This window comes from Bidens hawaiensis, unplaced genomic scaffold, assembly GCF_021521415.1.
Source record: "Bidens hawaiensis isolate Kalapana, Puna unplaced genomic scaffold, B.hawaiensis_p1.1 tig00010387_1, whole genome shotgun sequence".
Classification (NCBI taxonomy): Eukaryota; Viridiplantae; Streptophyta; class Magnoliopsida; order Asterales; family Asteraceae; genus Bidens; species Bidens hawaiensis.
This window is the reverse complement of record NW_027491790.1, coordinates 131372-145660: the sequence shown is the minus strand read 5'-3', so window position 1 is coordinate 145660 and position 14289 is coordinate 131372. Positions and strand designations below refer to the sequence as shown.

The 14289-nt window shown below is 33.4% G+C and overlaps 2 protein-coding genes across 2 annotated transcripts; both read right to left on the bottom strand.

The window, feature by feature from the left end:
* Nucleotides 1–6597: 6597 nt before the first annotated feature.
* On the bottom strand, nt 6598–10087 carry LOC143535090 (uncharacterized). Its single transcript, XM_077029422.1, has 7 exons — nt 9957–10087; nt 8409–8580; nt 8265–8314; nt 7884–8184; nt 7597–7785; nt 6966–7148; nt 6598–6887 (listed from the first exon to the last, which is right to left on the bottom strand). Exons 1-7 carry the CDS (start codon nt 10085–10087, stop codon nt 6642–6644), a joined length of 1272 nt encoding a protein of 423 aa, XP_076885537.1. The 3' UTR covers nt 6598–6641.
* A 1626-nt stretch (nt 10088–11713) lies between these two features.
* Nucleotides 11714–14078, bottom strand: LOC143535107 (cytochrome b-c1 complex subunit Rieske-4, mitochondrial-like). Its single transcript, XM_077029444.1, has 2 exons — nt 13888–14078; nt 11714–12579 (listed from the first exon to the last, which is right to left on the bottom strand). The coding sequence occupies exons 1-2, from the start codon at nt 14066–14068 to the stop codon at nt 11942–11944; spliced, it is 819 nt and encodes a 272-aa protein (XP_076885559.1). The 5' UTR covers nt 14069–14078; the 3' UTR covers nt 11714–11941.
* Nucleotides 14079–14289: the final 211 nt, after the last annotated feature.

Below are 14289 nucleotides of genomic sequence, written 5' to 3'. Positions count from 1 at the left end.
AACTAAAACATGTTTACCCCCATAATATTTAATTTTAACAAAATGAAATGTTTCTTAATAATTTCCCTTTTCAATATTTGTTTTAAAATTTGAATATAACATTCCATTGATTTCTACAATTTAATGATTTATACAAAATAATAGTCTTAACAATTTCAGATTAAAAAGTAATTGCTTTAAATTTATACTTAATCTTATAATTAATTTAAAATATAAACTACATTTAACACTTTAATTTTTGAAAACCATTCATGATTTTCAAAATCTTTAACAATCTGACAATATTTATAACTTCTATTATATTTTAGAAAAAATTATAATAATAATATGGTCAAAAACTTAGAAACTAATGTTTATATATCTTACTATCCTACGTGTGTTTATTAACATTTGTTTATTTCACATAAATCACAAATATTTAAATGTTACAAATTTTGAACAGCCATCCAACAACGGTAATTTTCATTGTTGGCCATGCAACATGCTCATGTGTATCAAATCTAGATAAATACATTCCAGGAAAATACATGTGAATATGACCAAAATATCTTACGGTCGTTGTTATCCAAAACTTATATTGGTTTCATATTGTTTGAGATGTTTTGTTGCTTTAAAAAGTGAAACGACTTTTTATATTTAAGATAATGTTTTTTATGTTTTAAAGTATTATTCAGTTGTTGTGGATTAGTATTGTTTTAAAACCTTAGTATCTCGTATTTTGATTATATATTTTTTTGAATGTTAAACACAAATATTAGTTTATATTGCTTTATAAGATAATATATTTAGGGGGTGTTTGAGATTTCTTATTTTCATCAATTTATAACTTATAAACTTTTTAAAAAGTTAATAAGGTGTATAAAGTGTTTGACAAACCATAAGGCCATATGAATTTTAACTTATAGAGAACACAAAATAAATGGATTTTGAAAATGTAGGAATATGTAACTTATGAACTTAATGGGTTTGATTTACCTATTACACCCATCTAACCCTCAAATCCCATTACACTCATTTTAAAAAAAAATGTCTTTTTTAGTCATTTTGGTTTTTTCCTACAAATAAGCTAATCCAAAACATTTTTTTCAGAACTTCTTTTAAAAAAATCATAAGTTAATAAGTTATTTTTTACAAAAAGTTTTTTTCCACTTAAATAAGCAATCCCAAGCACACCCTTATTTAAACTTTATGTATTGTTTATTTAAGTATTTGTATGAGTTGTATCAACCTTTTTTTTAACACTATTATTCTTAAAAATATAAAACCTTATATCAAATTAATATTAGTATTAAAGGATTTATGTTTTTAGTAATAATCATGTGTTATTAGTAAGAAAAGTTTATTAAATAATTTTTAAACATTATATACAAGGAAATCTTTTAGGGATTTATGTCACATTTTTCTAGATTAATATTAGGGGTGTGTGCGTGGTGCAGTTTTTGGCTAAAAACATTGGAGTTACATATCTATTACATTCTAATAAATTACTTAATATAAAATATAAAAAAACAAAAATTTAGGAATTCGGTTCAGTTCGTTTTTTTGATTTTTTTTTATATGCAAAACCAAAACTGAACCATTAGTTCGGTTTTTACAAAAAACATAAAATCAAACCATCAGTTTTTTTTTCGGTTCGGTTTTTCGGTTTGGATTATTCGATTTTTTCGGTTTCTTGCACACTCCTAATTAATACTAGAGATGGAGTCAGTCTTCAAATACTCAATGAAAAGGTAACTACAAATGTTGTATATGATGAAATTTAGAGGTTAATGAAAATTTACCATTTAATTTTCTTTTCTTTTTATATTTATGAAATTTTATTTTATTCAACGTCGTAATACATATTCATATTTTATGTAACTTATAAGTATTTCACATCAGGGGCGGAGTTCAATGGGGACCGGGGGTGGCCCCGGCCACTGCCGTTTTCTCCGTTGGTAGGGTAAATTTCACGATTTTTCTTGGAAATTTTATAGGTATTAAACGCGGTCACCCCCGATGTAGTTTTCCAAAATGCTGCCGTCACCACTGATATTTTTTTTATAAATATAATACCCCATCATTTGGCTCTTTTTTTTCTAAAATTTCGTAGTATTTATTAACAAAAGTTAAAAAATAGTAGTCGAATAGTAAAAGATATGTTTTTATAAATGTTTTAGGTCTTTGCAATTCTTCTTCTAGGTATTCACCCATAGAGATGAAATCGGTACATGCCGGTACCGATACCAAAATATTTGTTCGATACCGGTATTGAATGTAAAATTTGAGATATACCGGTGCCGAAACTCAAAACTTTGGTAACTATTCGGTACAAACGGTACAAAATCTGTACCAATTTCGGTACCAGTTGCAATACTTGTCACACCCCCTTCTAAGGCCTAGGAGCATGACCCATAAGTTGGTATCGTGATTGTAAATATATCAGAGTTGCGTTTAGTTTGCGGAAGACTTATAAACTTTAATGATCGAAAATGTAATATTTACATATATCAAAGTCGGGATTAAAACACCCGTTTAAGTTAACAAAATATTTATGTGTTTATAATTTACAAACCACCATATTAAGTTTACAAAATAATCCGAGCCATCGATATTAGTAGCACTTCGACACTCCAAGTGCTAAACTTGTTCACCTGCAAAATATAAGAAAATACGTCAGTAACGAATGCTGGTGAACACGCTGACGCAAAAATACTTCTTTTACTTAATTACCCCTCGAGACTACGCCTGCCTCGGCCCAACGTGGCTTAGGAATAACCAAGTCAAATAACACATTATAAACTAGAGCCTCTACACTAGGTCACCTCAAAAACACCGCAGCGTTCGACTTAGTTAAGTACCCGTAAATATACACAACGGTCGTACTCCCTGTAAGAGAGCGTCCTACGACCAAGGGTGGTGCGATCATGCCCATACATCGCAGAGTACCACCTATGTAGGGATTCAGACATATGTATACCACAGCCTGAGGGCTAGGTTCATACCCATAGTTATAACGGTTTTAGGAACACAAAGTTCCTTGTAAACAATTTCACATAACAAGTTTGACTCATTTGAAAACAAGTTTAAAAGTTTTGGGGGCGTATTCACCTTATCTCTTTAGGATCGGCTTCACTCACCGTCCAAGGGTCTTTCCCTTTCTTTATCTCGAACTTATAGTTACGAGTATAAATATTTGTTAGTCGGATATACGATCCGGCTTAAGACCTTTAGTCTTATATCTCAATCCTCGATTGAACCTTTAGTTCAATTTTTATTTACTTAAAAACCTCTTGTTTAAAAGTAAATTATAAACCTTTAGTTTATATGAAAACCCGACGTTTCTTCTTCTCTAAGAAACGTAATCTTTTCTCTTATTATTTAAGAATACTCTTTATTCATTAAATAATATTTCATAACAAAGATCATATAATCATATATACTTACACACATATATATGTTACCACAATACTCAACAATCATATTTTCATTCGTTTCTTTGTTATGTTTTCTTTTCTTTTATCGAGGTATCAAGTATAACCTCGACTTAAGGCTTAAGCCTTGAATATAATATTAAATTATATTGAATTCATCATTATGCCTAACCTTAGTGGCGTATAGAAATTCTAGAGAAATGAGCAGCACTCCGACGCCGCTTTACTTTTCTCGATTGTCAAACGAGTACACCAAACTTCAATACTCGTTGATACACTTATCGAGACTTATCGCCATTTCAACAACACCTTCTTGGTATGTGGGTGGAGGGTGGCACAACTTCTTTAAGGAAACAATGATACACAAACGAGATTCGAGGCATGCTTATAAAGGAAATCGTGGCATGTTTTACGAGGATTTTTAGAGAGAGAGTGATATTTATAGAGAGAGGTGAGAGAGCTGGTTTGGGATGCCTGGAATGAGATCCCATGGCCGCTATTTATAGACTTCAAATTGGGTCCCATCGCGCTACGCGATAGGTCCCTGGGCAGGCCTATCGCGTACCGCGATATAGACCTGATGACGCAGAGGTATAGGCCTGCCACGTGTCGACACGTGGCAGACGCTGCTCCACGTGGCAACATGTGGCAACATGTGGCGACACGTGGCGACAGTGTTGCCATGTGGTGACACGTGGCAGCACCTAGTGCCACGTGGCACACGTGTCACAATGTGTCAGGTACCCTATCGCGCTACACGATGGGGCTCTCCTCTGACTCATCGCGTAGCGCGATGGGTCAGGAAATCAGAATTTTCATTTTTAACCCTCCAGTTTGGATTTTGGCAATTTTAGTCCCTATACTTTGGAAAGTTGATACTTTGAACTCGAAATTTTCACGTTGTTACAATACTAAATTTGCTTATCCCTACTCACCATTCCTCTCGCATTATCATGAATATTTTAATTCTTTGTTGGTTAAAAATTATTTAGTTTTTTTATTGTAAGAACAATCGTTAGAATAAATGAAGAAAAATAGATATATAGATGTTATATTGTTTGATCCGACCCGACCCGAATCACCGGCACGAACCGAATCGTCGACCCGAAAAATTTTTGAGTCCGTGACTTCGGTCACCCCCGTGACTAAGCCCAAGCTTCGCCACTGTTTCACATTGTATTGTTCTTTTGTTTATATAATTTATCCAACCCGTGTATACACGAGTATTTAACCTAGTTATATATATATATATTAATTTGAAACTTACTTTTGTCTCACATATTTTACTATTCATGAATTCATGTCATGCTTAATCAAGTTGTACCGTTGGTTTTAGGTTTGCTACCATCTTCCACAAGTGTTTTAAGTCTCTCTTTCTCTCTCTCTCTAAAAAAAGGTCGTTGTTATTTGCGATGAAAACACTATTGGCACAACCGCATGTAGAAATGTCTCGTTCAACAATTTCTTGTTTATGGAGTTCATTATTTGTGAAAGACATGTATATGTCTCCAATTTTATGAAAGTTGTTCAACAACTTCTCGTTTATTAACTTCATTTTTGTGAAAGACATGCATATGTCTCCAATTTTATGAAAGTTGTTCAATAACTCTTTGTTTATTAATTTCGCGTAAGACATGTGTATATGTCTTCAAATTTATGAAAGTTGTCCAACCACTTCTTGTTTATTAATTTCATGTAAGACATGTGTATATGTCTTCAAAATTTCTTCTTTTAAACCGTTATCTCCACCACCACTGCCATCTCGCTCGAGCACCATTGTGACTGTTGAGGTTTATAGAGAGAAGTACATCAAGGGTGGGTTATGAGGGAAAGGGAACGATAACGACTTTAACGAATTTACCATTCTATTCCGTCTCTCCCACCGTGCATTTTGTCAAGGGTCAAAGACTTGACCACTGAATAATTTGGACTTTTGAGGGTCTTGATAATAAGTGGACTTTTGTTGGTTAATAAATTTATACACTATTACTTTATTACTTTACATATCTATTTTTATAACATAAATTATATATATATATATATATCTCAAAAAGGAACATATTTTCAGTCTCACATTTCTACTATTCATGAAGTTGTATCTTCTAAACCTAACGTGTGTTGCATGTATGGCCCAACCTCTCCCACTGCATTGTTATTAATTTATTATCACATTTCTCTCTCTCTACAGTTAATCTGTTATCATCACCATCATCAAATTCTTTATTAATTATTATTATCATTGATCTCTCTCTCTCTATTTACCTATGTTAACCGGTTACTTGGTGGACGCCGGAATCTATATATATTTGTTAACATAAAATATCTTTGTACTTTTTGTTAAAACAAATACATCTTTTTCTTGAAAGATACTTTTGACAATTTTTTTCTTCCGAGGACTCAAACCCTTGAAGTTGATCACCCCAGGAAGGAAACCTTATGGGAGAACCTCCCTGACGACCACTCTACCAAAGTGGTCTTTGGATATTTACATGTTATATATTAGGTGAACAGAATTGAAATAGGCTTCGAAATTTTAAAAGCTATTAAATAAAAATCATTAGTTATAATAAGAATTCTTACTATCAGTGTTAGATATTAATGAACTGCTTTTACTTTTTACATGTATCTTTGTTTTCTTCACTATTAACTTCAAGCCATAATTGGTGGTGTTTGGTAATTTATGAGAGATTTTGAAGTTAGTTGTAAAGATGAAAGATTTTCAACTTTGGTATGACTTGAATATTGGAAGCTTTTTAATATTCTTTCAATCCGATTAATGGCGTGGTGGATTGCAATGCTAAAGGGGTTATTATTTATAAAAGCTAATACAATAATGTACTGGTACTTTTGCAAACACTAGTCAAATTCATGTAGCAAACTTGTAATAGTTATAATGGGCTCCAGATAAATTAAAAAGCTCTACCTTTTACAAAACCAATTTTATCCTTTAATATTTTTGTTAAAAAGACATCATCATGGTAATTGTATCTTTATATCTTACAATTTTGCCAGTCCACCAAGCTTGGGTTTTAATAGGTAAAAATAAAAACCAAGTGGATACTTTCATATAACATGTAAAGAGAAAATTTGAAAAAAAAATGGACAGAAACAGTGACAAAAGAACCACCACATAATAACAACATTAATTATTTTACTTAATAACTCCCATTATACAATCTTTATTAACTCTGTTGATGCAAATCAAATACTGCAAACAAACATTTAAGTTTACAGGCTGACTAATTTCATAGAATTAGCCTTCTCTTGCAAGTTATCAAGCAGGCTGTCAAAGCTTTCCTTAAAAGAAACCAATCCTTCAACCTCCAACTGTGACCCAACATAACTCCAGTCAATCCCCAACTTCTCTAGTGCATTGTATATTCCTTCAGCCTCGGATACATTTGCATCAATCGTTCGTCCAACCGTCCCATGGTCGATAAATGCTTGCAGAGCTTGATCAGGCATGGTTGACACCTAAACAGAAAGATCAAAGCAGGCCCGTTAATGTTTGGTGTGACCATCTTACAATAAGGGTTCATATGGCTAACTAACCGTGTCGGGCCCAACAAGTGGAGCTACATAAAGGGTGTCAGGGTAGGCTGGATTCTTGACATTAGTCGAAGCCCATAACAAGCGCTGCTTCTTAGCGCCTTTTTTCACAAGGGCCTCCCATCTCGGGCCCGAAAACTTCTTTTGGTAAAGCTGGAAAGCTAGAGCAGCTTGAGCATTTGCAGCCTGTAAAGTTGATCATCACCATACAGTAAAAAAATATCCAAAGGTTTTATAGGTTGTTGGACGTAATTTCCGTTGGGCTGACTCATCGAGCCTTTGAGCACGTAACTTAATTTACATGGAATAAATTACTTGGTGAACAAGTCGAGCCAATGACTTGGACAACAAGGAATTTATTTGTTAATTATTGTTTAAATATGTTTTTACTAATTAGTGTTTGAGTATAATAAGGAGTTTGTATTCTAGTCTAATTAGGTTTTCATGTTTAAACTAGTATATATACCCAAACTTGTGGGTTATATCATTATGAGTTTAAGCATTGTAATTTTCGAGCTAATGAGAATTTACAAAGATCGAGCTTATGATCTAAAACTTCGTTTTTGTGTTTATTGATCCTGGTCACCAAACTTCATAGGTGAACTTTTATTTATTAGTTAGATAATTTTTTTACCTTGCCTCGAAGGTCAAGCGCTTCAACTGTTCCAATTTTCTCTAGCATACTGTCGATAAGTGTGTCTACTCGACAAACATAGAAAGATGCGACACTTGTAACTTTAGATAAGTCATCTAGACCTGAAGCTTCTAACCCTTCTAAATAAGCATCAATAACCGCCTCATATCTAGATAAAGAAAATATGAGCTGCAATAAATAAATAAATAAAAAAACCAAAAATGAAAATTATTAGTAAGAAACATCTGCATAAAGTAACCAACTGTTTAACCGAAGAGTGAGCTTACAGTTGCATTAACATTAATTCCCAAAGAAATAACTTGTTTAACCGATGGAACACAAGCTAAAGTTGCAGGAATTTTGATGTGAACGTTTGGGCGATTCACCAAATTATGCAACCGTTTTGCAGCATCAACGGTCCCTTGTATATCATCAGCGAGCCAAGGCGAAACCTCAACAGAAACATAACCGTCGCCACCATCTGTTTTATAGTAAATTGGCTCGAACAGGCTGCAAGCGTCTTGAATATCTTTCACTACAAGTTCCCAGTATGCAGTTTCAATGTCTTTACCTTGCTCTAAAAGTTCACTGTCATCATATTATCAATTATGTACCAAGTGCTAATTAACTAATTAAGACATCGCGCTAAATTATATTTAAGAGAATACCTGAACTGGTGATTGTAAGCATTTGAGGTAGATATAGCTTTCTGAAATATCTGTTATTAAATATTAAACATCTCACTATAATTATCATAAATGAGGAATCTTGCATTACAAAAATAAATAAGCACAAAATAAAAGATTAGTTACCGTTGGGTTGCTTGTAACGCCTCTAACACCACTTTCGATAAGGGGAAGAAGATCGGTAACAGGGCGGCATATGTTATCATACCATGGGCTTTGCCCTTGCATTTCATAAAGATCATGAAGACTTGTTCTTTTAACATGGCTTCCATTTTCGCCAGTTTGGCTGCATTTCACACTTTCAAAAACAGAATTAATTCAGCAGAAGTGTGTATGTCACACTTTTACATACCCGAACTTCGGTTATGATTATTGCTAAAATATTGAAGAATAATTCCTTTATTTTATATTTCTTTTATTAAACTCGTGTAATATACGTGTTTTTAAGTTTTAACCTAGTAATAATAATAATAGGAATATAAGACTCTTGCATATAATGCCTGCAAGTTACATTATGTAAAAGATTATACTAATGGGAATAAATAAACAAATGCTTCTAGTATATCACAACCTTAGCTTAAATAAAATCCAAAAAAATAAAAATAAAAAGACCTATTTATGTAAGTCATTTGTTTTAGAAGGGTGGCAAGTGAAAAAAAAATAATAATGATTATTACTATTTATCCATACTTAGGGATGAGAAGTTTAAACATAGCCGTTAAACTGTTATAAACCGATTAGTTCGTTAGTGTGACTCGCACTCAACTAGTTTGGCTCGAAATTTTCATCAAAAATGGTTGAAACAAACTATAAATACCCCTAGCAAGGATGTTAGAATTCGACTCGTTTATTATTACTTATTTATATACATACGTGTATTATTTAGTTATTTTTAACATACGCATACATACAATATGTTAAATACAGTATGATATACACTTAATTATTATGTTACATACAATGTTTTATATTTAAGAAATAGTCTTCAAACAACCAAATGGCTTGTAACAAGTGGTACCAAGGTGTTGAGTGTGCATAAATCAAAAGTTTGGTTGTGTTTTGCGTGTAATTAAAACCGAACCAAATTTATGGATTTGAGTGTTTTAAGTAATCTACAAGCTGGAGTGATCTAGAGGTTTACCGATTAACTATATGTAATGGCTATAATGGGTGTTTGATGATCAACTTTCAACCTTGACGATCAAATATATATATTTGATCAAGATTTAATTCACTACAAAAACATTGACCTAAGGCAACCTTTATTTCACAAAAAAAACTGCATTAGGTGAAGTTGCATTAGATCTAGTGCAACCTTTTAGTTAGATAACGCAATTGTTTCTTTCAAATGAAACACTTTTATAGGGTTGAATTTGAAAGAAATAGTTATTTGAAAGAAACAGTTGCGTTATCTAACAAAAATGTAATTAGGTTTAAACATTAAATATACATATTGTATTTCATAAAAATACAATATAATTTAAAAGTAAAAATAAAAATTCTGGGCCTAGCGGGTGTTGAGCTTGTGGCCGTCGGCCACCTTGCCTCACCCCAAGGCCAGCCCTGAATGAAAGTATAAATTAAAACAAAGATTTGGAGGGTTGAAATAAGAACAAAACAAACATATATATATATATATATATATATATATAAGTGGAGAAGAAGACAGCTTACAGCAAGGAGACGGTGGAGCGGGAGGACGAAAGTGCAAGTTTTGACGGAAGGAAGGCGGCGGTGGGTGGAAGAAAATGGGGAGAGTTTAGAATTGTGGCGGGAGAAGAAATTAGATAGGAGATGGAAGCCATGGATGGACTTGATTAATTAATTAAGTTGGTGGAGTTTTGTGTATATCTTTTTTGTGGGAATGATATATATGTATATATATATAGCATGCAGAGATGTGTGATGTATCATATAATATAATACAAATAATATATACGATGAAAACTAGCTAGCTCATATGGTTTTAAAGATCATTTTACAATTAACTATTGTTAGAGGGTATTCAATTAGTTTAACTACTTGTAACCTTTATTATATACACCTAATACACAGTATATATACAACTTACACGCATACAATCGAACGTTCAAAATCTGTTCATTTTTCATTTTGTATTGCATTTTATTTATAAATTTATGATGATTTTCCTACAATGTGTTCATGCAAATTACCGATAGTCATTCAAACATCATGGATATCGTCATATGGACAAATGCATACTGTCCGTTTTAAACCTTTGCCGAAAGAATAAGTTTAACTACTATGTTAGTTCTTGCTTAATTTGTCTTCAATCATTTGGATTATATCAGGATTCTAATCATCGGTTTCCAAGTAGATTGGCAAACCAATTCGTCGTCCTTTTGTGGATATTATTTTCAGGAATTACGTGTATTGAACCATCTCTCAGTAAAACAACAGCTCAAGCTCAAAGATACATATATAGTGTTTGTTTATATTATTCTTAATCGGCATGGTTTGTTGCAATGGCAATTAACTATGTAATGTATAAGTATTAAGTTAAAGAATATGCTAGGTGCAACTCCTAGTCTCTTACTAGAATAATGAGTAAAGATAGGGCTGTGCAGAAGAATCGAGTAGTCAAATTAATTGAGAAATCGATGGTTCGGTTATATTCTTCAAACTTTTATTGTACACACATTATTATATCTATGTAATTAATCCAAATTATATAAACATATTATTTTATTAGACTATCGACATGAATCATTATGTCACATTTTTCGTCTATTTCCCTCTAGGGGCAAAAATGGTGACGTGTTCATGTGAATTACTTACGATCATTTGAACATCATGGACATCTACAAGTTCATTGTGATTCTATAACTCCACTTAAAGCGAGTTTCTATGATGGTTGGTCTACCACCCATCTGTGTCTACATGATTATAGCATGCATCTAGTTACGAGTTTCTATGATGGTTTGACCAACCAATGTGTCAACCTATTGCGGTTTTAATTCGGATTTGTTTTGTCAATCTTGAAGCATCACAAGTTCAGTTCAAGCTCATAGATAAGAGAGTATTGTCAAGAATAAGTGTAAGTTTTTTGTACCTTTTGTTAGCTTTAATTGGTATGTTTTGTTGCAAATGTCAGTTAACTATGAATTGTGTGGTATCAATCAAGTTTATGCAAATGGCAGATACAACGTTGGTCTCGGGCTTAAAAAAATAATATCAGCAGGAAGCTGGTAACTTAAACTACACTATCAGAAAATTTAAAACTTTAGAAGATATATACCTATAATATACAGCATATATTGAGAGTTGATATCTTCATATCCAAATTTAATTTGTTGTAGAACTTGTAATATTACACTGTACAAATCATTTTTATGTTGAAGCCCCAAAAAAGAATCATTGTGGCAATAAAAATATCAATAAGCAAACCAACCCGAAATCTCAAAAGAACATTTAACAGAAAACAACAGCCGGCCCATTAGACCAAGCTTTGTACAATTTCCCCATAATTTAGAAATCACAACATGTATTAGTTATTCCAAACAAATCATGTTGCCTTATTCAAAACTCAAATGCAGCAGCACATACAAAATTCTGATACAAAATGAAATGAAATCAAAATTAAACCAACAGTACCTGCTTTCTTGCAGTCTTTATACTAGACCTTGTTCATAACATTTTCACCCTATCAGCAACTTATTGTCACCCAAGAAGCTATAAGTAGGCACTTCCAGGTTATAAGGAGCCGGCCCCTTTCGGATTCTTCCAGAAATATCATAGTGAGAACCATGGCACGGGCAAAACCAACCACCAAAGTCACCTGCATTTGGCAACGGAATGCAACCCAGATGAGTACACACCCCAACAACAATGAGCCACTCTGGGTCCTTAACTCTAACTGCATCCTCCTGTGGGTCCCTAAGTGAGTTCACATCAACACTGTTGGCTAACTTGATGTCATCATCCGTTCTACGCCTGATGAAAACCGGCTTCCCACGCCACTTGACTGTGACAGTGGTCCCGGGCTCAATGCTTGAGAGGTCAACTTCAAGGGAAGCAAGAGCGAGAACATCTTTACTTGCAGACATGCTTAGAACAAACTTGAGTACCAAGAGACGGATTAGTGATGCGTAAACGAACCGCCCACCAGTCAACACGAAGTATGCAAATGCACGTTTGCTGGGGTCGCCAGGTGGAAAACGTTCATGGTTGTACTCATCATAAGTGATTTTGGAAGTTGGATTCTGAATCGCTGCAACTGTAGCAGGTACTTGAAAACCTAGGTCATTTGTTGGAGTAACTGAACCAGTAGACAGACCTGTAGTAAAAAAAATATTACGGAGTAAACCATAATGCCATTATAGTGTTTGGTTTATGAACTTGAACATGAGGTACAACCATCAAGTATCAACACAAAGCATGAAAAGTTATTTAGGCAGCATATTGTTGACAAGCAAACAATGTTGATAAACAGAACAATCAACCAAATGATTCATAAGAAACAACATATCAAGCCTGCACTAGCTTACACAACCTAGAGCATCTAAATTCGCCAAAAATCCAAATTCGTGGTGACCACTTGACCTAACATGAATGTGAACTAACAGTTTAGATAGAAGATATGTTCTAGATGCTTCTTCAAATAAATGGAAAATGAACTTCTTTATCAAGACAAACATATGCTAATGAGTAGCTTCATATAGACACAAAAAATAAAAACGACATCACAAACTGAATATTTGACATGTATTTAATTTATCTTCTTTCAGTCTTGTTACATCTTCAAAACGCCAGTAAAAACTCTAACGCTGTGTTTTCGAGCTTAATAAAAATAAAAGTTGTGTTCAAAATCCTTCATTTTCCTTCTTTTCTCTACATTTCTTTCCCTAAAAAAACTATGAAACCACAATTTTTTCTTGCTTCCTCCGAATTCCTTTCATATATCTCGTTAAATTAAACTCAAAAACGCAGCATAAAAACAGATAAACAAATGAATATCAGCTGATACATCTTTTGACAAGCAACACCGGCATCTAAAACGTCCAAAAACATCATAAACCGCGTGAAGAAAATTCAAAAAACAACCCTAAATTCCTAGAAAAGAAGAAACACTAATATTCCTTCTTTTCTCTACATTTCTTTCCGTAAAAAATCTATGAAACCACGATTTTTTTCTAACTTCCTCCCAATCCCTTTCATTTCCCTCGTTAAATCAAACTCAGAAACACAGCATAACAACAGATAAACAAACAAATATCGACCGAAACGTCCATTTACAAGCAACAACGCCATCTAAAACGTCCAAAAACATCATAAACCGCGTGAATAAAATCCAAAAAAACAATCCTAAATTCCTAGAAAAGAACAAATACTTGTTCGAATTAACCGAAACTCACAAACTTCCATCATTAACCGTGATAAAACCGCAACAAGCCATCGGTATACAATTTCTAGCTCAAATGATATTAAATCACCAAACGAGCAAATAACACGTTGCCCTAAAACGTGTAAACAGTAAATAATCAGGTCAAAAGATCAACAAAATCTACGTTCTTTATACGCATCTAATCAAATCGATAATTAACTAATCAATAACAATATAACAAATAGCGTTGAACCGGCTGACCTCTGATATGTTGCAGAACCATGGAATTGAGGTAGGACGGGTTGGAATTAAAACCGGATCTGGAATCATCGGATGTTGAAACGACGCCGTGTCCGTTGATTGAATGGAGAGATACGATGGCGGATGATGCCGGTGTAGACGACCACCATGAAGAGCATCTTCTTCCGGCGACTCGAAGCATGATTGATTTCAGATCTATATGGTACCGAATTCGGAGATGCGATGTAATGTAATGAAATGAAAAAGAGGAAGTCGTCTGGTTATTAGAGAACGATATAAATGCCGTTTATTTTTGTTTTTCTTTTATTTAATTTTGGCTGATTTTAGGCAATTCAGGTATTTTCAAATCCATACCTGATAATTAAAGTTCGTTCGATATTTATCGAATGCTTACACGTCAGG

Bases quoted from the DNA above. Each gene is read 5' to 3' on its own strand.
- LOC143535090 (XM_077029422.1), bottom strand. From the start codon at position 10,087: ATGGCTTCCATCTCCTATCTAATTTCTTCTCCCGCCACAATTCTAAAC. The intron at 7,149-7,596 runs GTAAAAAAATTA...TCAACTTTACAG, and splicing joins CGCTTGACCTTCGAGGCAAG to GCTGCAAATGCTCAAGCTGC. The intron at 6,888-6,965 runs GTTAGTTAGCCA...CTTTCTGTTTAG, and splicing joins CACTTGTTGGGCCCGACACG to GTGTCAACCATGCCTGATCA.
- LOC143535107 (XM_077029444.1), bottom strand. From the start codon at position 14,068: ATGCTTCGAGTCGCCGGAAGAAGATGCTCTTCATGGTGGTCGTCTACA. The intron at 12,580-13,887 runs GTCAGCCGGTTC...TTTTTACTACAG, and splicing joins GGTTCTGCAACATATCAGAG to GTCTGTCTACTGGTTCAGTT.